This window comes from Labrus bergylta, chromosome 2 (assembly GCF_963930695.1).
Source record: "Labrus bergylta chromosome 2, fLabBer1.1, whole genome shotgun sequence".
Taxonomy (NCBI): Eukaryota; Metazoa; Chordata; class Actinopteri; order Labriformes; family Labridae; genus Labrus; species Labrus bergylta.
In genome coordinates this window covers 30,967,380-30,992,231 of record NC_089196.1, presented here as the reverse complement: position 1 = coordinate 30,992,231, position 24,852 = coordinate 30,967,380, and the positions used below count along the sequence as shown (strand labels likewise).

The 24,852-nt window shown below is 42.2% G+C and overlaps 1 protein-coding gene across 8 annotated transcripts in view; it reads right to left on the bottom strand.

The window, feature by feature from the left end:
- LOC109996524 (membrane-associated phosphatidylinositol transfer protein 2) overlaps window positions 1–24,852 on the bottom strand; it is a 65,084-nt gene that overhangs the window by 30,194 nt on the left and 10,038 nt on the right. For 7 of the 8 annotated variants that reach the window (XM_065951608.1, XM_065951635.1, XM_065951630.1 and 4 more), the window contains exons 2-3: window positions 6,833–7,082; window positions 79–293 (exon numbers count right to left, since the gene is read on the bottom strand). In XM_065951608.1, the coding sequence (XP_065807680.1) occupies window positions 79–293; window positions 6,833–6,910 (293 nt within the window). In that variant the 5' untranslated portion in view covers window positions 6,911–7,082. Of the gene's footprint in view, window positions 1–78; window positions 294–6,832; window positions 7,083–7,514; window positions 7,764–24,852 lie in introns of those variants that run through there. The other variant, XM_065951612.1, reaches the window with a different exon arrangement.

The window sequence follows — 24,852 nt, the reverse complement described above, 5'->3', positions numbered from 1 at the left end:
TCTCTCTCTCTCCCTCTCTCCCTCTCTCTCTCTCTGAAGGGGTGTGGAGGTGGCCTTTCAGTAGGAGCACGTTCTCACCTGGTGCGGGTGTAAGGGTAGGCGTTCCATGACTCCTCTTCAACCCTCAGCGCTGCTTTGGGCAGGATGGAGCGGAACCAGCTGGGAATGTGCATGCCAATGTGGTAGACCTTGTGGGTGTACTGGCCCGTCCCACCCGGTCCATCTGTGTAGGGCTTATTCTCTAAGATCTCCACGCCACTGCCTTCTCCACAGCTCTCCTCTCTGCTCTTTTTCTGTAGGAAGAACAATTAAAAGGCAACTGAGGTCAGCTGTGAACAGTTCATACTTTTAACCAAAAGCTGCTTCTGGTGAAAGAGAGAGAGCACTGTGCAATGTGTTTCACTAACCAAATATATTTGTGCAATTTAGACAGTGCTCAGAAGTTTGTTACAAAAACGTTGATGTTGTGTCTGTGCAAGAGTTTGCTTGCATTTTTGGTAATCAATAACAAGAAATCAAGAAACTGAGGGCCAAGGACTTCTACTTTTGTTGTCTTTGTATTGAAACAGGTATCAGTATCTTTTGATTTTCATCCCAAATTGTTTAAGTTTAAATATCTGGTACCATGTTGACTCCAGAGTGAACAGAACGCCTGATTCAGATAAGAATCTAAAGAGTGAAGAGAAGCCTGAAACAAAAACAAAAAAAACATTCACAATAACCAGCAGCTTCCTGAGAGCTTGGTCCGTTCTAAATTGCAAATCAGGAAGCCCAAAACCAACTCATGGAGCCACACCCTTCCCATATTTACATTCTTGGTGCATGCTTTTAGATGCAGTCGAGTAGATCTACAGCAAGGTGACTCAACGCCTCGAAGACAGGACTGTCTGGCATGGCAAGAGGAAGATGTGTTACTGATAAAAAAATCAGTACTGAGCACAGTCCAAGTGCTGACGTTATCAGAAAACCAGGAGCAAAGAGCATAAATATTTCCTTCCCAGTGTGTCCACACAAAGTTTAAAGTGTGCTTAATGATGTGTTCAGTGTACGGCTTGGATAACAGAGAGAAGGATTTCTGCAGTCCAGTCCAGTGTGGAGATGGGTTACAGACGAGGAAGTGAATCAGAGGAGGCTGGGAGGAGGCTGCACGAGGCGTCCAGAGCTCCGGACCTCATTACCTCTGACAGGTCATTCATTAGCCGAGCACTCTGCTCTCAACAGCTCCAGACACGGCTCCGAGACGCTGCACAGACGCCACAGGGCAGTCAAACTGACGGAACACGCAGTCAGTGCACAAGACAGGAAGCCGTCGATGAAACAAAAGTGGATGTAAATGTCAAGTCTGAAATGTACTGCGTGTGTACACACGTTGTAAAAAATGTCTGCAGCTATAAAAATAAAGAAATCACACACGTGTAAACACAGTGTCTACTCAGATGGGAAAACAAACTTAAGTTTATCTGAAAACTGACTCATTAGTTTTCCATTACACCAAAAAAGTATGATAAGTGTGTGATCATAAGTGGCCATTATTTTTATATTTTTAGAGATTAAGTTGAATATTTTTCCTCAATAGAAAGCCGACCGCTCTGAATCCTAAGGGAGGTTGTTGACAGGCGACTGCAGCCAAACCCCCCCCTCCCCCCCGCAGGGACGTCTGATTGTCTCCAGCTCACCAGGAGGAAGATACAAAACACTGAGCAGGAACCAGCAGCTCCTTAGGGAAGGTGCATAACACGCCCTGAAAAGAATGAACATACGTAATGTTTCAATATATTGTCTTTGCGATATGCGCTCCAATCAGCAGAGAGAACTCGAGGCCAGCTTGTCTCGTCTTCATTTAAAACACAGACATGATTCTTTGAAGTACAGGACTCTGACATGACATCAGATCCACACAGAAGAAGACATTTACCAACTCGGCCCCACTTTCTGTGACAATATTTAACTTATGACGACGTGGTTGTTGCAAGGAGGAAAAATGAGTACACATCTGCTGCAGATCTAATTTCCTTTGGGGATAACAATAAATGTGAAGTTGAAGATGAAGTACCTTCTTTTAAAACCCGGCTGCCAGAAATTACCCCCCCCTTCTTTTCCTCTCAATTATCTTCAATTTTGTTTCTGTTTATTTTTCTTGCTACTTCCCACTCAGCCACTCACTTTAATGCATCACACTGCCACACACACATTCAACACTTTTCTTATACACTACATCAACTTACTACTTGACTTTTATTATATCTACTTTAATTGTATTTGTCTTTGCTAATGTTTTGCGAAATTTGGATTTTGTTTTGTTTATTTCTGTTTTGCCTGTTTTTGTTTATTTGCCGTTGCTTTAATTGTCGTGTCTATGTGCACATTTTTGTTTTGTACTTGTTCACCTAATCACAATAAAAATTCTAATAAATGACCCGTTTGTCTCACATGGAGAGGCTCGGACACAGCATGTCTCTCAGCTCTGCGTTTGACAAAATGTTGTAACCTTTAATTACTGTTAGTTTGATCTTTCCAGAAGGACTCAGGCGTTTCCCTGCTTCTATCATTTCTACAAACAGATGTGTTTACTCTGAATATATGTATTTGTTATTTTGTCTTAGATCAACAAGACGCACTGTGACTGACTATAAAACAGCCGGTGCTGATTGTATTACTTACTGTATTCATTTGGATGCTACAACAACAACAACCCAACCCCCCTTTTTTGGTCTCTGTGTACCTAAAGTTTGTCAAAATATTTGATACAATCTGTTATTTTAATGATCCAGGATTCAAAAAGTAAGTTTTAAAAGCTGTACTTTACTTGTACTTCATACCACAGGTGCGTAGAGGATGAATGAAACCATCAAAGATTGTAGTTAAACAGAAAAGTGAAGGCAGATAACTTGATGAATGAATAATGTTTGGTTTTCATTGCACTTCAATCAGCAGAGGGAACTCTAGGCCACCTCTTCTTGGCTTGCCCAAAACTAAAACAAAATTCAGATATTTTCAATCATTTTTCTGGAGTCTCTGAAACGTTGCCGATGTATTTGTACAGTTCAGAAGAAGAATGCGCTGAAGAATTCCATTTCTGTTTCTGTGGTATGAAAACAAGAATCAATATTATTACATTTATTTACTAGTATCTTATAAAAATGTTTCTTATGTTGACAACCCGAGTGTATCTCACGAGGGGACAGTGTTTCCTCTGTAGCTGTGCTGTCTGTTTGTCAAACTAAAAACTGGACTGCCCTCAAAGTGAAACTAAAAAGGACTCTTATGTACTCTGTTCAACTAGAAAATCCTTTTCATCCTACTTTACAAAGACAAAGTGCAGCCGTGCGGTGAGTTCTGCCCTCAGAGCAACAGAACTCTTCCTCTCTCTCTCTCTCTCTCTTTTCTTTAAACAGCCTCTCATCTCTTTCCTAACTAAAAGCTAACAGGATCAAAGCTGACTCTATGCGTTGAGGTCTGACTTCTCTGACAGGATGAGAGTCACATCCTGGCTTTTTCCCTCCTGTTATCAACTTAGTGAGGCGTGTTTCCTGTTTCTGATGCTGCTTTTTCACTTCCCTCCACGGACACAGTTGCTTAGTCAGAACGTGAGGGATGTGTGCGAGTGAATGAGACACAGTGAGCTCCTCTCGTGTTTCATTTCTCACACATTCCCTTCTGCATTTCGTAGATTACTGCAAATCCCTATGCAGAGATAATGAATTTTAAAATGTGTTATCAAATAAGAAGACGCTGTAAGGGCAGAGGAGAGGAAGTGAGAGGAGAGGAGAGGCGGGGTGGGGCATTGCCTGCTGAGGTGCAGAGGTAGACATGCTGTCTTTATGTGTGAGGTTTACACAAGCGGAAAAACTCAGGTGATGAAAAATGAAGCCAATGCAGAAGTGCAAAAAAAAAAAACCTGCAGTTCAAAGAGAGTCCACTTGAGGCTGGCTCCAAAAAGTCAAGAATCCCCATAAGTTCCTGCATTTAAACGTGCAATCTACAGCAGAAATAAACATGTTAACAGCCTGGTACCAAAAGTAATGTTGGGCTCATTTCTTTATCCTTAAAACCTGTACAGTAGGTGTGATGCGAATAGGGGCGTGGTTGAGTTGACAGACAGGTGGGCGCGTTGTAGACGTTTGTCATAAGGCTTAAGGCTCTCCTCGTTGAAGTTGAAGCTCCTCCTCTTTGCCCGTCTCTAGACTGACTGAGAGTTAGGTGCAGTTCCTATATGGTGACCATCATCATCCATTTGGCTCCAAAACGCCTCTTCAGAAATCAATGGGTAATGACTGCCTCCATGTTTTTATACAGGCTGTGTTTACAAGAGGCAGGCAGGCCTACATGCTGCAGTTGCCCTGGTAACATAAAGCAAGTCTCTCTCTCTCTCTCTCTCTCTCTCTCATTTCCTCTTTTCATTCACTCCCTCTCTCTCTCGAACAAAACCTGACCACCGGCATGCTGCTGATGTCACGGTTGCCATAGCGACACAAGCCTTGCGGCAACCAGGCTGTGCAGAGAGAGAGAGAGAGGGTGAGGTCAGGGGGAGAGGTAACTATGGGTCACTAATGGAAGAATTCCTCTTGTTTCTTTACATGCATGAAAATGCCACGTATAGATTTTCTTTCCTTCTCGCTCACATGGAGTCTCGTCTCTTGCAGAGAATCAAGGAGCGAAGCAGTTTGAATGACATACTGTACAGTAGACGTGCGTTTCACATAATTAATAATGCTCTGCGAAAACGCTGTTCAAACAGTGCCAATGAAAATCATGGAGTGTGTAGAAGTGTGGCACAGTGACTGGTTTGTGCTGTCCTGAAACGTCTGCTTTGCTTTGGGGCATGTCGCTGAGTCATGTTGCTAACCATTGAAAGTACAACTGGATTACCCGTCTGTTTGCTCCTTCAGGGGGAGGAGAAGAAAAACAACAAAATAACTGACAAGGTTGTCGAGTGAAAGTCTGCTCCTCTTTTAGAGAACAATATACTCTATGGGGTTTTCTTCTTACCAGAATTTAAACTTTGATATACAATACTAGGGAAAATTAAATAGCATTGCCACCTATTTCAATACCACTGCAACAAAAATGTAAAAGTCTTCGGCACCCCAACTGAAGACCCCCTATTTCTTGTTTTTCAATTACTAAAAAAATGCAAGAAAACTCCTGCACAAATCGAAATTGCACAAATACATAAACAAAAGTAAACGTAGTGCAATTTAGACAGTGTCACCTCTTGTGCTTTCTGTCTGTTTGTAAGAGACAGAAAGGTAACTTTTACATCTTTATGAGACGGCAAAAGTAACTTAGAAACGTTTGAATTTGAATGGACCACTGCTACTCTCTCTCTCTTTTTTTTTTTTGCTCCCAGCAGCTTTGGGTTAAAAACATGACGGGAGATCTGTAGTACTTAATCGTCTGATTAAGTATCTGTATGCAGAGTGACAGCAAGGGGTCGGGGATTGTATTGGGGTGGGATCTGCTTGTGTTAATGTGTGTAATTATCTAAAATTCAATAAAAATAACTTTGAAGTATCTGTATGCAGTAATTGCAGTAAATCTGAGAAATGCCTTAGCAATGATATGATACAACTTACCCTCACCTGTGTTTTCAGACACAATCAGAAAGATGTTTGTGAATTTTTGGACATCTTTGTTAATTCTGGTGTGTGAGTTTAATGGTTGTATGAGAGGCCTCTCTATGGGAAAGTCAACAGCATAAAAGGCATGAAGAGTTTCCTAATGCAGTCCTTCTGTGAAGCTGTTCCCTGAGGGCTGCGGAAACACTGTGCAGCTCAATGTATGCTCCATTTACACATGTAGATACATTTGCATGTGTAAATAGACAGGATGTTCAAGGTTATTTTATTTGTTTAAACTGTAAAGGAATCAAAGTAATTTCACTAGCATCCTGCCTGTTGAACATTTTAAAACACGTGTGATGATTTTAAGTTAACGATTAGAGAGTGGAAGATCTCAACAGGAGCACTGAAGCCGACTGAACGCCTCGACCTGATCAAACAGGCCTCTAACTTCAACCTGCTCTTCAACAAATGCTAAACCACTTTGTGATCCACATTATGTAAGCATGCAGCTGAAATCCCAACACGACTGCAGAACATTTGGTGCCAAGATTAGCATGTGCCTCCAACAGGAAAAATGAACCTAAATATTTCCAACATGTACTCAGTGAAAGTAACTCATTAATGCACAATGTTCACCACAGTCTGAGAGTGCACCTGGCAGTACCACTGGATTAAATAAATCCTCCTTCATGGACTCGTATGAAGAGAAAAATATTTTGCAACACAGGACAACTAAAGCTTTACGAAATCAGACTTTCCTGCCCCCCCCCGAGCTGTAAACCTTAAAGCTCTCACACAGACCCTCAGGCTCCAGTCTCAGGGCCCGCTTTGACAAATGAAACTGTCTGACATGGACAAAGCAGTGTGTCCATCTTCGTCGCAGCAGTAGGTATGTGCACTGAGCAGGGTGCCCCCTCCCGCCCCCCCTCTTCCTCATCCTGAATAAAAACATGCAGCCTATGACGGGTGGAAACAGCCAGCTTCAGAGACTTTAAATTGGATAATCTATCAGCACACAAGCTCTCTTTGTTCCGTTTTCCCACCAGCGTCAGACACCGTGTGACCAATCATTTCATAATTGGGCACACTGCGATAGCCCCCCTTTGAGAAAAAAAAAAACCGCCCACTCGTGTGATTGTTTCTCCTGTCTCATTGCTCCTTTTTTTCGCCCCCCCCCCCCCGGCTTCTGCATTATTCGGCCGTCTTTTGGCATGTTGTGTGTGCAGGTGAGCGTTGTGACGTAGGAAACGTGGAGCTGTAGACCTCACCTGGATCATGTAGAGCTGGGCGATGCGGTACTCCTCCACACTCATGGGCATGGGGATGCGGTACTCCTTGATAAGCATGGTGAATCTTGGTGGAGGGGAGGGGAAGGGGGGAACGGGGAGAAGATTGACAAGGGGAGGGGGGAGGGAGGGAAGGGAGGGGGGGGAGAGGGGACAGGAGAGACTTTGGGGGGGGGGGAGCTCCTTATACACGACTTGTCAAATCAGCAGCTGCAGTCCACATTGATGCTTCCTGTGGGAAGAGAAACAAAGAAAAGCATCGAGTGAGTAACAAGTGAATATATTTACCCACAACGATCCGATGAAATCAAAACGTGCTGTCAAGTCGGGGTAAATGTTTAACTCAGTGCACGTCCCATGTGCAGAGGCTATAGTCCTCCAAACAGCGACCCTAGGTTCGACTCCCCAACCTCAGACATCTCTTACTCTCTCATCCCTGTTTATGACTCTATCCACTGTACCGTCCTATCGATGAAGGTGAAAAAACAACCCAAAAATAATCTTTAAAAAAAAAAAGCTGTTGAGTCCGATGGCAGATCTCTGAATTCACTTGATGGTTTGTAAAACAGGTCATATTCAAAAGCAAAAAAGAAATCAGCTTCAACAAGCAAGAAAAAACACAAATCACAAGCAAAACATCTGAAGTCGCACAGATTTTCCAAACCTTTAAAATTCCTCCACACGTAACCAAAGATCCATTTATTGTGGCTCACGCTGAGAAGAATGAGGTAAAGCCGGGTGGTCATTCAGAAAAAAAAAAAGCTCAATAGTAGTGAGTAGGTAAGACGAGCGTCGGCCCTGCGTCTTCATGCAGTGTCTAAAATCCAAGTAAGGCTGACTAAACTTCTCTTCTTATACACAGGCCCCAGCTCAGTGTGTGTGTGTGTGTGTGTGTGTGTGTGTGTGTGTGTGTGTGTGTGTGTGTGTGTGTGTGTGTGTGTGTGTGTGTGTGTGTGTGTGTGTGTGTGGGGGGAGCACCCGTGCCTTGCCGTCCCAGCAGCTACACCCTGTTTCTCACCCACCCCTCGGGGCAGCGTCACATGGGGGGGGGGGGGGGCCTCAGCATAAGAGGGATTACAGCTGAGTGGGGAGCATTACATAACGTCGTAAGAGCCCCCCCTGTGCATGATCCAGGTTTCACAAATAGCAGCCTCAGAGTTGCACAAAGCATTGTTTTCAAAACCACTGGTGCAGATAGGGAGGGGGGGTAGGTGTGTGGGCTATACATAACCAGCGTGTGGGTGGCGTGAGTTGCAGAAATCCGCTTTTGACCGCTGAGAGAAGAACAGCTCTCTCAAAGTACATCACAAGATCACGACTTGAGCAGACTGTCAGCGAGGGTGAGGTGACAACTGAACCGAGAAGTCAGGAAGGACACAGAGACGTCAGCTAATTTAATGAAAACTTTTTAGAATATTTGTTGAGATAATATAATATGATAAGCTCCAAGATCTTGACTTTTTAATCTAGATTTTCAGACACAGCAGCTGTTGATAGGTCAAAAACAAAAACGGCTTGTTAAGGACAAGAAAGTTTGCTCTGTATTTAAAGGATCATAGTCACCAGGCTAATGAGACAACAACACCTTCCTGTTACTGTTGGCTGTGAAAATGTGACTAAAAAGTCCTGACATGAACCCGAAGTCCTTCTTCTCTGTCCTGTGGCAGAAACATCACAACTCTCTGGCACCCGACCATTCAAGAGTAAAACCACACAAAAACTCCCACTGCGTCATTTCTCCAGTGAACAACGCCAGCGGAGAGGAGGCCACCAGGACTTTACAGGGGCGTGTCCAGTGGGGTGGCATGGGCCCCCCCTTGAAATCTGGTAGGCCACCCTAAATCTTAACGGTTAGCAACTTGCCTTGTGAGAGGCGGGGCATATTTTTGAAATTAACTATTTACAGCCCGTGCTGTATGTGTTTGTGGTTTCCTGCAGAAAAACACTCTGCGTCATCTATTTGATTAGACGGACGTGTAGAAGAGGAACGAGCCCTCCAAGGAAATTCTGCACAATATTTTTTTTTTAAAGATTTATTTTTGGGCTTTTGTGCCTTTAATGCAGAGATAGGACAGTGGATAGAGTCGGAAATCAGGGAGAGAGAGAGAGAGAGGAACGACATGCGGAAAGAGGCCACGGGTGGAAGCGAACCCGGGCCTCCTGCGCTGGTGGCGCAGTGGTTAGGGCGCGCGCCCCATGTATTGAGGCTGTCGTCTCGAGCGGGAGGCCCGGGTTCACTTCCACACAATCTGCACAATATTTAACATTTTTTATGATTCTGAAACGTTGGCAATACATTTTATTTGGAGTGTGTGATAGTTTACTTGTAATTACTTTCTTTACATTTTCTTATCGTAAGAGTGAATAACAATGTTGAGGTGGAACAGAGGTGACCCCCCCCTCCTATTTATTTATTTAATTTCATCACTATTATTTCTCTAACTAATTTCCTTTTTTTTCCTTCCTTTCTTCTGTTTATTCTATCTGACCTTATTTATTTATTTTATACATTTTGTCTGTTTGCATATCGTTATGTTATTAATGTTAATTATCCAATCAAAATCTTACTGAAACTCCTAGCACATATTATCGGATACATTTAAGTTTACTATAAATACTAATGCAATATTTATCATGTAACATCTGGACATGAGGGGGCACTTGGGTGGTGGGAGTTAAAGTATACTTTAGACACTATCCATTCCATTGTGCTAAATATGAGCAAATGTATATTTGCAGTGTATGTTGCAAACAAATGTACATTGATGTTGCTAATTAAAAAAACAAATAAAACAATTCTTATCATAAAAATAAGATCTTTTTGAGTACACATAACTTAAGCTAAAAAGATTATAATGTTGACACTCTATTGTGTTATTTAAGATAAAAATGATACATAGGCTCATAACATCTGTATTACACTCTTAAAGGCTTTATATACAATTTTTTGATCCAGCAGATGTCGCCCTTGAGCACCAGCATGAAACCAAAACAACTGGCGCTGCATTGTTGTGTTAGCATGCTAATGCTAGCGATCTTTATTATGCTGGTATCTTCACTCTGCATGTAAATTTACCTGAAATGAGCGTGATCTAGAAACACAGTTAAGCAGTGAGTACAGTATGTTATTCTTCTTTTCTCTAGTCCCTCAATTAAACAACTTTTATACACGAGGGGAGGAGTCAGCCGGCCGTCCAGGCGATGTAAACAAACTGAAGATAGGACTCTGAAAACTCTGAAAACATCACAGACAGTGGGACTCAGGTGTTACACCCATTGTAGACAGTCATGACTCAGAGTTATTTTCAGAGGATATACTTGATTTATATTATATAAAGCATATAAAGCCAATCACAGGGCGTCAGATGGCCTAGCGGTTATGTTGTGTACCCCATGTACAGAGGCTGTAGTCCTCGTTGCAGCGGCCGAGGGTTTGAATCTGACCTCAGCCCTTTGCTGCATGTCCATCCCACACTCTCTCCACCCAACATGTCCCGTCTCTCTTTATCTTTCCTGTCCAATAAAGGCAACAATGTTATCTGGGCATGTGTGCACACAAACGTCATGCCACCCCTGCATGATGCATCAGTCAGCACCTCAGACGGGCCCATCCAGTCAAAGAAGTGTGGAAACCCTCCAGCCTATCACATGCTCTCTCCACAGCCACCCATCCAGGACACATTATACTTAATAAGCAGCCAGGACAAAGATACAGCCTGTTTCGACTTCTCCACCTGCAGCAGGTGCACGCTCACACACTGGGAGGTGTTCTAGTTAAAACAGGGTTACAGTGTCTTCCATACATTTTGAGTATATTATCCTCGCTCTACGCAGAAGAACAACGCGTCGACAAAACGGGAGCAGAACGGCACACGTCGCTGAAAATAACTGCACTCTTGAGAGACGCAGGGATGAAACTAGGCTAGCCTGGAGAGGCCTGAAGAAAAGCCTGCAGCTCAAGAGCATGAGAGGCCTCGAGCTGTTTAGGCTTTAGAAGGGGAAGGTCACAGAGTGCTCATCCTTGTTGACAGTGTGGATAATAAACGGCATCACAATCTACAGGAGGATTGTGACAACAGCTTGAATGCTGGTTACAACTGATGCTGCAACAAACTCCAGAGTGTTTGAAGTAGTTCAGTTTGACACGATGAGAGATTCAGATTGTTTTACTGTCTGATCATCAGCAGCATAAGAATGAGTCCTGTGTGAGCCGAAGTGCAACCAGATACCATAAACAAGCAGCCAACATACAAGGAAGTGACAACAGGTATGTGAAGATAGGGAGGACAAGACAAACAGAGGAAAGTAAGATAAAGCCCAAAAGAGGGACAGTGTAAAGTCACAGCAACAGCTCTGACAGGCAGGATGTGTTCAGAGCCGAGGCTCATCGAGCTGTGCAGGGTTTGGTTTTGATGCAGAGGAATGTGAATTATTGGCAGCATTATGAGAGCTTTTAAAAGTACAGAAAACTTAGATCGTTTACGATAAAGATGTTGCTGTTCCATTTCTTTAGTGAGGATTTGTTGTCAATGAAATGCCAGGAATTCACAATAAAAAAGGCCAATCAGCAAATCCCTGAATCTGAGCTGATTCATCCATCAGTCTAAACCCAAAACACACTCATTTTCCTACATCATGACTTCATATACAGGAAGTATAATCAATTTATTTTTCACTTGAGCATTGCTTTAAAGTGAAAAATGAAATAAAATAAAGGAACATTTACTTATGATTTATATTGTACGATCTATCTGGATTGTGATGAAGATTTTCATTTTTAATAAGAAATGATTTCAAGCTCCTGAGTAAACTTTTCAGCTGGTCGTGAAACAGCCTAAAATGAATACTGATGTCTCTTCATGACGTACAAAAACAATCAAGACCGTCAGCAACAAGACTGATTATTTATTATTTAGAGTTATTTTTAATGAAACGGCTGCTGCAGGGTAAGGAGTCAGACAAAGTAGTTAACTGCATGCTGACAGAACAGACTTTCTTGGGGGAGAAAAGTTCTCCATGGGGGAAACATTGGACAGTCAAAAGAAAGAAGTGTGAGATTTTGGTAAAAAAGAACCAAAAAAAGACACAACTTAAAGGCTTTATATGTGATTGTTTGATCCAGCAGATGTCGCCCTTGAGCACCAGCATGAAACCAAAACAACTCGCACTGCATTGTTGTGTTAGCATGCTAATGCTAGCGATCTTTATTATGCTGGTATCTTCACACTGCATGTAAATTTACCTGAAATGAGCGTGATCTAGAAACACAGTTAAGCAGTGAGTACAGTATGTTATTCTTCTTTTCTCTAGTCCCTCAATTAAACAACTTTTATACACGAGGGGAGGAGTCAGCCGGCCGTCCCGGCGATGTAAACAAACTGAAGATAGGACTCTGAAAACATCACAGACAGTGGGACTCGGGTGTTACACCCATTGTAGACAGTCATGACTCACAGAGTTATTTTCAGAGGATAGACTTGATTTATATTATATTTAAGTGTGAAAAATCACATATAAAGACTTTAAAGATGTACATTACAGAATCCGTCCACAGAGGTCGCCATAATCAACACAAATCGAATGTTTTTTATAGGGGATTTAATTCATGCTGGTGTGACTTTAAAAAGGGTCTGTTTTACAAAATACTATTTTTAGATATTGCACATCAGGTTTTTAAATATATTGCATTTGGAAATATTGATTTGATAATCATACAGTTCATTAGTGAAGCCCTATGTTATGGCATACCATCTTTCTTAAATATGTCTCTGTTTTCTATCTCATCAGAGACACACCCAAACAGACTGAGGCATAAATATCAGTTACTGTACATGTTTTGTCTGTGTTCATTAGTACTGTCAGTTTGTGATGTTGACACCTACACATAATCAAATGATTGTGTCTGTGACCGAGATTTAAGGCCACGTAGCTTGCTGTTTAGTAAAGATAAAAACGGCATTCTAAATTAGCTGGTTTTAGGACTCTTACTGATACAATCCTAGGGTTTATTTCACAGCAGATTTCCAGGCACAGGCCTGTTCCTAAAATGCCGTTAAGTCCCTGCTGGTTTAAATCCATGTCTCCTTTACTCTGTCCTCCGTGATCGATGCAGATGCTGGGTACAACGCAGGTCCTGTAATGCTCGATTCACCAGCCGCCACGAGAGAGTATACTGGCACCATGCTTGACCCAGAAAAAAAGCACTCTCTCTCTCTCTCTCTCTCTCTCTCTCTCTCTCACACACACAGCTTAAAAATAGCCCGGTCACAATAATCCTAGCATACGCAAGCAGAGTGCCTGACGTTGTTTGTTCAGAGAATATGCTCATTCCCTTCTAAAAATACCGTCTCGTCTCCCCTCCAGGCTGTGACGCAACAGCAGCACACCCCAGTGCACAGCGCTCATCACACAGCATCCTCCAATGTTCCAGCTCCTGTTTCCACAAAACTGATGCCAACCATAGCGAGGAAATACTCCTGGTGAGGCTCTGATTTCTAAGGTCGTCAACATTTCCGCTGCTTTGATAGTTCTCAATGCCGCGTGATTTAAAAGGATACAACCTCCGCTATCATTATCTTCTTTTACTGTAATCTGGTTTCTAAAGCCTGCCTCAAACTGCAGGATAATCGGGCCGATTTGAGCTCCGATTCTTCCTTCTAGACAATCTCAGGGTCACTCCCGACTCGAGGCTGCTCGGACCCGATTATCTGTTCAGATTCTCTCGTAGTGTGAGCGGTACAAAGATCCAATCTTAACGTCCCCGATCTGCCCGGCGATCGTCGGGGACGCCCCGATTTATTTCAAACATGTTTAATGAAAGGGTCCGGCAGAAGTCGTGTGTGACTACAATATAATCACAAGAGACAAGGGAGGACTGTAGTCATGGCGACCAGCGGCAGGATGCAACCCTGCGTTTTTTTTTTTACTTTTCTGTACAGATCATCAGTGCAGCACTTTTCTGAAACTTGTCTCCATATATCTACGATTGTATCAACTTTTCTATATCCGACAACAACTTCCACTTCCTTCTCTTTCACCGACCGTCGTCCTTTGTTTTTTTCAAATGAAACTTTATTAACAATCGTCAACGCTCCGTCCCGATTTCACTCGTACAGTGTGAGCTCTCCGGCCGTGCCAAGGTCTGGTCGGGCGTCGTAAACGATTCAGTCGTACAAGTGTGAGCTGACATGCCACCCCGACTTTTATACAATCGGGGGGGGGAAAATCGCACAGCGTGAGCCAGGCTTTAACGATCATTATTTGTACCTCTGCCCACCACAGCTTTCTTAGCTTGTTATGTTACCACCTGCAGTGTTTAACTCTGTGAACATCTCAGAAGATATATAAACTATCAAGAGGACAGCACAATCCTTCATACAAGAGAAGTATGTTACTTTAATAATGCCATCATAACAACACTTAACAGCAGCTAAGGCCTCTTTGAAAATCTTTCATCAGAGTCTAACGGAACTTTCCAGATAACTTGACGCCTAGTAATACCGCAGCAGACATAAGGAGGATGCCTGTTAACAACATGTGTGAGACTCTTAGAGCCGGCACAAACAAACAAATACTTAAAGCTTTGCACATCTGCTCTCCTCTGAACAAGAATGTAAGGTCTGATCGAAACGGGAGACCTGCTCAATCTTAACAGGTAATGAAAATGTGTAAGACACTCGACGCCAAATAATGACAGATTTAAAGTTTTGTTCCTATAGTGTGTGGATACCAACAATACGACCAAAACAGCACAACACAAACTAACAGATTCATTCATGAACAACCAGATTTCTGACTCTCAAAAGGTGGAAATCTCACAGTATCTCTCGGTGAAACAAGACTTAACAAACATGGCGATCGACGGGCAGAAAGAATTTGTGTTTAAACAGATAAGGATGAAGTCATGGAGACGGCATAACACAGGTTGTCCATGTAGAGCGAGCTGGAGATGTAAAGATTTATTTGCCGTGGTTGTTATGCGGCTCAATTTCCAAATGGCTATCGACATAGTGCATGCCTAGCTGTCTTCAGGGTTCCCCCTTCACAACAAGGTATCAGAACGTAAATATTAAACATGTTTAATATGATTTGATATTCATCAGAGCAGCTCACTCTTAATACACCTCACACCACAGGAAAATCTGGCTAAATAATTCTAAGAGAACCATCAAAAAACATGACGTTGTTTGATTTGTTTGGGTTCCAAAGTCGTCCTGATTATTTTGTGGTGTCACCCCGACTTGACTCCACACAGAAAAGGTTTGAGTTCGCGCACCGAGCCTTCTGCTTCCACCTGACTCTCCGAGATCTAGAGGCCGCCTTTTACCACAATAAGAGAAGGGAGAATGACTGGCTCTGTCAGTCTGAAGGTGCAACATATAGCAGACAGGTTTGAGCAGAGGACAGAGAGCAGCAGCTGGGCCCTGCTGTTGACACAACGCAGAGAAGTGAGAGGGAGGTGTTGGCTCAGAGGAGGCCCTTTTCCCCCTGAAGGCCACGATGGTGGAGCCCCCTTTATATTTAGCCCTGTTTTTTAGGAGGCGACTGTGAGCAACAGAGGAGGTGGTGAATCCCAGAGGGCGGGGCAGGGGGGGTTCCCTCATGACCATCTCGAGGCTAGACCCCTTTGGATCACAAGTGGAAAATGTTAGCCCCCCCGGACTGCCTGAAATACTGCAGATCTGTGTCACATGATGAGACAACCTCTGCAAACACAGCGTCAGCCTTCCACGAGATCGAGTTGATGGGCTTATGCACCAATCCATTTAAAATGTCAGCGGGCTTCAGACGATCGTGTCTGAGCTGCTCTGCGGTCAGAGCGAGGGACTTTACCATCAATCTGCATTGACCAAAGAGGGCCGTTCTGTCCCTCTGAGTATCTAATAAGGGCAAAAAATGAAGCATCATTAATCATGCGTATAACCCAGATAAATAAAACTATTTGGCACAGATAACTGAATATAAAATTGATTTATATCCTACTAAATCTGCCCGCCTTAGGGCACATGAAAAACTGAATCTGTGTTCTTCCCTCCTGAGCGCCTACTTCAATCACTTCTATTGATCTGTTGGTATTGAGGTGTTAAATAGTATCCTCAGGAGGTTCCACTTTTATCTATTAGTAGAGCACCGTTTCATTCTATTTATTTGCTTTTTTTTAATTTTCTCTTAAAATAATTAGTCTTACACACAGGTCTTTGTGTTATTTATGAGACAAAAAACTTTCCAACTTTCTGGGAGATGCAGGGTTTCTGTAGTCAAAGACACATCAGTATTTTTCACATTTTTTACTTTCCCATGAATATTAATTCAATTACCGGTAAACTTTCTTGAGTGATTTTTTTTATTTTCTGTTTCATTTGTGAAGGGGGCAGGGTAATATGCTTGTTACAAGATTTAGTTGGGTTTTTTTTAAATCCCAGAGCCTTTTTAAAGACTTCATTGGACTCCAGTGGTAATACTTCTGAACAGTACGCAGGTGTAAGGTTGACAACAGGTTCCATACTTTTCAACACCACATGTTTTAATATGATACAATCTCAGTTTTTGACATGATCGACGGTGCTGAAAAGAACAGAAAATTGAAAACGCCACAGATCTTCAATCCTGTTAAAATCAAAGCAGCTAGAAAAAGAGAGCAGCGGTTCATTGGTGAAGATTTAAAGGTACATCAATGTGTCTTACAAAGACAGAGAGCAGAGGAGGAGATGTTGGCTAAATTGCACAAACACATTGGCCAACGTTGCTGTACCAAAACATTGCCAATGTATTTGTGCAATTCAGACAGTTTGTTGCCATTGCTGGGAATTTAAAAAAGGAGAAAACACCCAATTTTTATTCTCAAGGATTTGGATTTTTGTTACCACGGTATTGAAACAGGTTTTGGTATGATTAGTTTTTTGCTTATATTGTATCAACGTTTAAAATTCTAGTGTCGTGACAGCCTTACACAGGTGCTGTTTGTTTGCAGTCCAATCAAACAAAAGGCTTTGTTTTTACTTTGTTTGACTTCCAAAAGCACCTAAAGGTGAACAAACATTTATCCTTTCTCTGTCTTAAAAAAAGTGGTCAGGTCGGTTTACTTCAGCAAACAATGCACTCAAAGAAAGTCTGCATAAGAGACTTATGAAGTGAACTGAAGCTGAGCAAACTAAAGAGACAAATGGAGATTAAATGTGATCTCTTCTGATCAGACACTTCGAAAGCACGAGTTAGCAGCCAAGCATTTAGGATATGTTAATGTAGGAAACAACAAAGAAAATGAGAATGAATCCCATGTCGTTTTGTGGACAGCAACATTCTGCGAGCATCCATGATTCACCTAAAAAAAAAAAAAGAAAAAAAAAGACCATCTCTCTTCCCGACCCTCCTGCGTTTGCTCCTCCACAGGTTAAGGAGGTGGGAGGCACAACCTGGCCTTGTTCTTTACTCATCACTGCAGTACAGGGGGGAGAGAGAGCTAAAAATACTGTCAGCATCTCCTCCATTGTGTCCCTCCTCCTCCTTCTCTTCCTCCTACAGGAGCCCTGCATGAAGAACAGCTTCTTAAAACCCTCCTTGTTTACACGGACAGAGAGCACAGACACAGCAGAGTGTGTGATGCAACGAGGAAAGAAAATCAGAACTTTGCACAGAAGATTAGTGCAGAGCGGGAGATAGAGACAGTTAAACAAATTGAGGTTTAGTCAGCATTCAGATCAGACAAGGACGAAAAATACATCTAAAGCATTTCACAACTAATTCTGAAATATCTTATAAATAGCAGGTGTTTGCTTACCATTTCTGATAGATACCTGCACGCTGTCTAGTGAAATAGATGTATATTTTTAGAGCGTTGGTTATTATTATACTACTGATCATTAAAGGCTTTATATGTGATTTTTCACACTTAAATATAATAGAAATCAAGTATATCCTCTGAAAATAACTGAGTCATGACTGTCTACAATGGGTGTAACACCCGAGTCCCACTGTCTGTGATGTTTTCAGAGTTTTCAGAGTCCTATCTTCAGTTTGTTTACATCGCCCGGACAGCCGGCTGACTCCTCCCCTCGTGTATAAAAGTTGTTTAATTGAGGGACTAGAGAAAAGAAGAATAACATACTGTACTCACTGCTTAACTGTGTTTCTAGATCACGCTCATTTCAGGTAAATTTACATGCAGTGTGAAGATACCTGCATAATAAAGATCACTAGCATTAGCATGCTAACACAACAATGCAGCGCGAGTTGTTTTGGTTTCATGCTGGTGCTCAAGGGCGACATCTGCTGGATCTAAAAAAATTGCATATAAAGCCTTCAAATGGAGATTGCATCATTTTAAAAACCTGTTGGTATCAAAAATCAATCAAAGCAGTGAGACTTGTGACAACATTAGCTCCGAGGCGGATCAGCGCGCCTCGGTGCATCTGAAGCTTTTGAACTTGTGGAAAAGTAAAGTTTAGACTAGAGACCCCCAGAGTCAGCATGTAATTAAAATTCTACATAAATAAATCTGGTGCCCGGCGACTGCTGAGAACTTTAAGCTGCTTTAATAAGAAGAGCCTTTGTTTTTCGTTTGCCTCAGCGATGCTCATCAGACCAGCGGACTAGACCTGCAACATACCGACTTTATCTCCCATCAGCAGCACGCTTCACTGTGAAATCCAAAATTAGATGACCTTATATGCAAATTACATTTTGGATTAATCAGTTATGTGCCAAGGTTAAACGAGGACCCCTCCCCCCCTCCCCCTCCCTCTTGCTGTCACACAGCCTGCATCAAGTGGCACTGAGCAGACTTATGTAACTCCAACAGAGAAAAATGGAAGCATCTCAATGCTAACATTTTGTCCATCCCATTAGCTAATTCATGTAGCTCACATGGCCTGGGGCAGGAAATACTTTAGACAATCCCCCTCTCTCTCAAACATCTCCATCCAGCCCTGTGAGCGTTAAAGAAACAACATTTTAATTCAAATCGAGGCCTTCATGCTAATGTTGAGTACCAGCTCACCACTGACAGCACAAAAACCTGGCACAGAGAGCTTGGAGGAGTAACACTAATGGATCTCAAGTATCATTGCCACTAGCAGTCTCTCACAACAGAGATGGTATGAAATGCTATAGTGATGAGGCTGGGACTTGTTGTTGCAGTCAGACAACACCTACACCCCTCAGTCTATCACAGAGAGAAAGCAGGTGCTCATGTTCCAGTTATTCAAACATCAGGATCTGACTGACAATCCACACTCACACATTCACTGAAGAAAAGTTTACAGAAGACATCTGACACTAAAAAAGATGATAGTAAGCGATAATAACTTCTGAATAACTTTTTGAAATCTCAAAGTTGGTAGTTTAAAGAATGGCTGAAGAGAGGATATGCAATGTGCAATGCCTCAATGTTGAAATAACGCTATGAAGAGCTGTAAAGAATGAATATAAGCTACAGTTCATAATTTCTGTCTGTTTGAAAAAATGCCTGTCCTGGGGCGCCAGTGGCCTAGTGGTTTGTGCACGTCCCACATACAGAGGCATGGCCCTCCAGGCGGGTGACCTGGGTTTAGATCCGACCAGCGCAAAAAAAAGTCCCCACACCCCCGAAACAAAATGTTTCTCCTGAATCTAAAATTTGCAAAAGTGAATCTGAGTGTAGCTGATAGCTTGAGCTTCATCTGACTGCATCAATACGGTACTAAAGCATAAACCTCCCTCCAACAGGTGAAACGGATCAGTTTACTTTAATTAACTCAGTTTTCTGTGATAAACAGCACATTCATGATGATTTCTCTAAACACTGACCTTTTTTTTTTATTATCTTGGGATAACCTGTGTTGTTATCTCGAGATAATGGGAGATAATAAGTCAAAAACACATTTGTTCATGGGAAAACATCCTCTGAGGGCTTTTGTAGAAAACAACATTTGATTATTTTTCTTATTTATTGCAATAATTCAGATTTTGCTGTTTATTTAAAATGTTCACGTTGTGATAATGATTTAATTTTGATTAATTATGCAGCCCTCCTTACTTGTAAAAACTTTTGAATCCTTAAATGTCTTCAGTGACAGATAGAAAATTAAATCAGAACTGTCAACAGAAACCGTTTCCCCTGTCAGTGTATTGTTAGTTTCCCAAATAAAAACCTCATCATCGTTCTGAAAACTGGAAAATGAAACTTTCTAAATAATCATGTCCAAGACAAGAAATCAAATGGATTAAAACTCTATCAAAAGTTAAGAAGAAAATGTTTTCGCCTGAGGCCAGAATGTATTCCCTTTCCTGCCCCCTTTATCCTCTCCATCGTTGCTTAAACGAGGGGAGGGGTGGTTACCATGGTGACACAGATGGCTCTTTCCTTACTGGTTCACTTGATGAAGTCAGAGCGACGGGGAAAGTAGAGACGAGAGACGCTGCCGGGTGCTGATACTTCTTTTCTCTCCTGTTTCTTCTGTCTCCACTTTCACTTTTTGTCGGCCTTCCTCATCACGGCTCATTTTCACCTCGCTCTGCTTTCTGTCCTCTGGCAACAACAAAAAAAACGCTCACTGATTCCTCGTGTTTCGTCTTGAATATACATTACTGTTATACGCTTTCTGCAATGTAGGAGATGATTCTCTTAACGGCAGAATGCAGGATTTAAAAAAAACAGTGGTGGGTGGAAGGCACACGTCTAAATATAGTTTGCTATATGTGGGTTTCACAGACCTCACATGCTGTTTAAAGTTCTTTATGTTTACTGCTTCAATGTACTTTGGACATGAGACAAGCTGCATCACTTGAGGGGTTAAAGGTGACCTACGCCCTACGCAATTACAATGCAAGTTCTCTTCATGTAGTTTAAAAATTAACCAAGTATGACAGCGTCTCTCTTTCAACAATGTAGTGACTGAGAGGAATGTGCAGAAACACAGGAGAATACCGATGTTCAATTTATTGAATCCTCGGGAAGAAATGAGTCTCAGTGGTGTCCCACTTTCTCGTACTCTAGTGGCTGAGAGGAAAATGGATCTCATCATGTAAATTGGAGACAGACGGGGAAGAGAAGCATATAGACACCAGACCAAAACTGAACCAAAGGAATATTAAGAATCAGTAGAAAAGAGGGAGGGGTGGGTATTGATAAGGCAACATATCATTGTTCTGACTCTTGTGATATAATTAATTTTAAAAAAATGTAATGGTTCTTTTAACAGATTTCCCTGCCGATTGGTCTCCCAGAGTCACTACTTCACGACTCTTCCGTTTGGCACTTAATGCATTGAATGAGGGTGACATGAACAGCAGTTAATAGTCCAAAAGAAGGAGGTGACACTGTGACAAAAGAAGGTGAAGATGATCGCAGGATAATGTCGGACAGTGTGAAAAGTTAAAGGATGCAGCGCGATGAGAGGTGCAACTGACATGTTGTTTTTGGCAAATCAGCTTTTATCCAGATGGACTTAGGACAGAACTTCACACGTTTGGATGTATGAAACTAACCTTTGTGTTAACTGGCTGGACAGTGAATTCATAAAAAGAAACCACAACACGTCTGCTCTTTTAAAATGCTGCTGCAAAGTTTTCAATGAACACTTTTTGTTGGTGACCTACAATGCTTTCTGTTTTCAAAGAAGAACATATAGCCTGCACACAGGGAGACCAGTACGGCTGCTAGAATTGGAATAAAAGAACATTTTTAAACTGAAAACATGGAAATGTGCTCCCAAAATAAATGTCTGTAATTTGTTTCCAATTATACAATAAACATGAACAGAAAATGACATGCCGGGGGGGGGGGGGGGGAATCAACAGAGGGATATGCTTATGTTGAGTACCTATTGTTTTAGTTTGAAATAAACATGCTTTGTCTGTTTAAAAAAAATGTTGCTTTGAGACTGTTTTCTGACCCAGGACCAGCAGACACTCAGACACAGAGCACTTTGGTGGATGCAACAGTGGGATTTGTAGTTTTTAAGTTATGCTTTTATACTGTTATTGTCGATTTCTCTCTAGAATCATTGTTGTATTCGTTCAATGAGTAGGCCTGTTTTTTATTGATAGGAAATCAAGCATTGAGGAAAATCTTCTGTCAGTGAGAAGAAAAGCCGTCAGCTGACCCTTTGGAGGAATACCTTAAACCTTCTTGAGCAGCACGAATAATGCACGCTTCCCAAAAAGTGCTCAAACACAGTAACCAGAGACAGACGCTGTTTCTCACACTGACCATAAAAGGCCATTTTCAAAGATGCTCGAGGTCCTATGACTCTGGCTAACATTTGGACCGGTGCTTAGGTCACGTTTACAGCTCTGTGGAAAAAAAACAAGCTTTTTTTTTTTTCACCCTGTCAGAGCCGGAGCCTTTTTAGAAAACACAAAGTCTTTTATCAGATTCATAACATAAAGGATTGTGACGTTTTCTTCTCACACACAGACCACTCTGAATGGAGAAGCGGTGGCTGTGAATGGGCATAATGCAGAGAGACTTCCCTTTAATAGCCTGTTCGCCCCGGGAGGAGGAGGAGAAAAAAAAAAAGGAAAAAAAGGTGAGGAGGGCAGCGGGGAGGGGAGCTAGGGTCTGAAGAGAATATTTTTAGCCTCAGAGAAATCAGGTGTCTGTGGTCAGTGGAAAAGAAAGGAGAGTGTGGGCAAAGTGACACGAAGAAGAAGAAGCGCTGTCGCTTTCACTTCACATGATCCATGAGATGATCCATGTGAATCAAAAGGCGCTGTAAGGGAATGGGGGGGGGGGGGGGGGTAAGACGAGACATAAACAAATATGAAATGACATGTGTGATCCATACTGACAGAAAACACGAGAGGACTGAACACTATGTCCTTCTGTAGGGATAAGATCTCAAATCATAATGTTGTGATTTACTTGATCGGTCAGCTACTTCCTCACAGTTGGACATGTTGTAAAAATCAGAGGAAGAAGTCTACTAACCTGCACTTTAATGAGATCTCAGATATCATTTCCTTAAACCGCATCCTGGATTCATGACATTGCCTCATATTCTATCTGCAGCACATTTAACCGCAATTTCCTCGTGGGAATACGAGCAATACACAATCAATGTTTGGATAAAGTCTGAATGCCTCTTCTTTCACAACATTTGCATGCAGTCTGATGAACTAAAGCCGGCTATCTGCTACCTGAAGATGAACTGGGGCCAATTTAGTGGTGAAAAGAAAAAAAAAACCTAGTAGTACCTGGAATCTGTCTTGGTCTCAAGACCACTTTTTAAAGGTCTCTGCTTTTTGTTTTTTTACTCGGTCGTCTCGGTCTCGGACTTGGCGGACTCCGGATTTAAATTAAGACCAGTCCAGACCACCACTCATTATTATTATTAATTACAATAATAATAATTATTTTTCCACGTCATAACTCTGATTAGAAGGAAAACAACAAATAACTTCAATTCACTTGTAGCTTGATTTATATTCCCCGGTTACGGCCGCGACCTCACCGGTGTCACGGTCTAAGTAAGTGACACGCCCCCAAAACACACGACGATGATTTCTTATTGATATTTATGGTCTCGGTCTTGGTCATGGTCTTGACTTGGTCTCGACCCCTAAATGTCGCGGTCTCTGGTCTCAGGTTTGTCTTGGTCTCGGTTAGTGTTGTCTTGATGTATTGAACAGCGTATTCGCTTATAGTAAAATGTTCTCATATCCTGCAGACCGACTTCACATTAGAGGATGTTCTTGAATCTTTCAGCTGAACAGCCAAGTTCAACTCTTGCACAACTTTGATGAATACTACCACAAAACACACTCACCCCTTCTCTGGCAGGATGCACATAACATCTTCATTCCACTTTCATTAAATTAAACTAAAGTCAGGACTCCAGAGGATGATCAACTATTATAAAAATCCTCAGAAAAACTGGTGTCCAAAGGGAACAGGCCGTTCGTCTTTGTCTCATTTCCAGACAACAGTGGGCACATTAGCGGTGATGTGCCATTCATCAGCGCGCTCATCGGGGATGGGTGGGGACAGGTTGTCCCCTCTGTTGTCCCCGTCAACAGCTCAACACTACATTAGCATCATCCGCTCAGTTCAAAGGAGCTGAGGCGGGAGTCTGTGGAGATCCGAGGTGCAGAGAAAACACAATGTTCCATTCAGTGCTCGGTTTGCACACAGGTGCATGATGGGAGCTCATCTGAAGTACTGTCATGATGCCTGATTGTCCGCTCAAGATGAATTAAAGGAAAAATTAGACCTGTAGATAAATCAGCCAGCTGGCAACTCGTCCCTGAACTCCCCGAAGAGGACATTATGATTTGTAAAAGAGGTTATTTGGGATTGTTTCAAACCCCTACAGATGCCCACATGATTGAAAAAGCATCCACACAAATATGTTACTGGGAGGTGAAATTCATAAATAAACATTTTGGGAGATGTGAGATATTTTTAGGCTGTGCAAATCTGACCTCCTACTGTAAGAGGCTGGTTCGTATTCAGTCTAAATCAAAGGCAATCACAAATCTTCAAAGCAAGAAGGATTAGTATTATTTCAGAATAAATGCTGGTCAAGTCGCATTTATCTCGTATAAAGCCATAAAGCCTGGCTCAGACTGCAGGATAATCCGATATAGGTCCGATTCCTCCATCCCGAAAATTGCGGGGTCGCTCCCGACTCGAGGCTGCTCGGCTGTAGTCGTACAAAGATCTAATCTTTACGTCCCCGATCTGCTCAGCGATCGTCGGTGATACCCCGATTGACTTCAAACATGTTTGATGTTTAGAATTAAAAATCTTGATGATTAGGTCATGAGAGGGTCTGACAGAAGTTGTGTGTGTGACTAAAATAACCGCGGGAGACAAGAGAGGACAATAAGTGTAGTGGTGGCGACTGGCGGCAGGAGGCCACCCGCACAGGAGCGCTTGATAACTGTGATCTTCATAGTTACAATCTGACCTCCAGCTCTCACTGAAGAATAAACAACCTGTGTCGTCCTCGTCTCTCCAGACATTCTTTACTCGAGGACACCTGAGGTGGTGATTCATGTGAATCTTCAAAACAATCTATCAG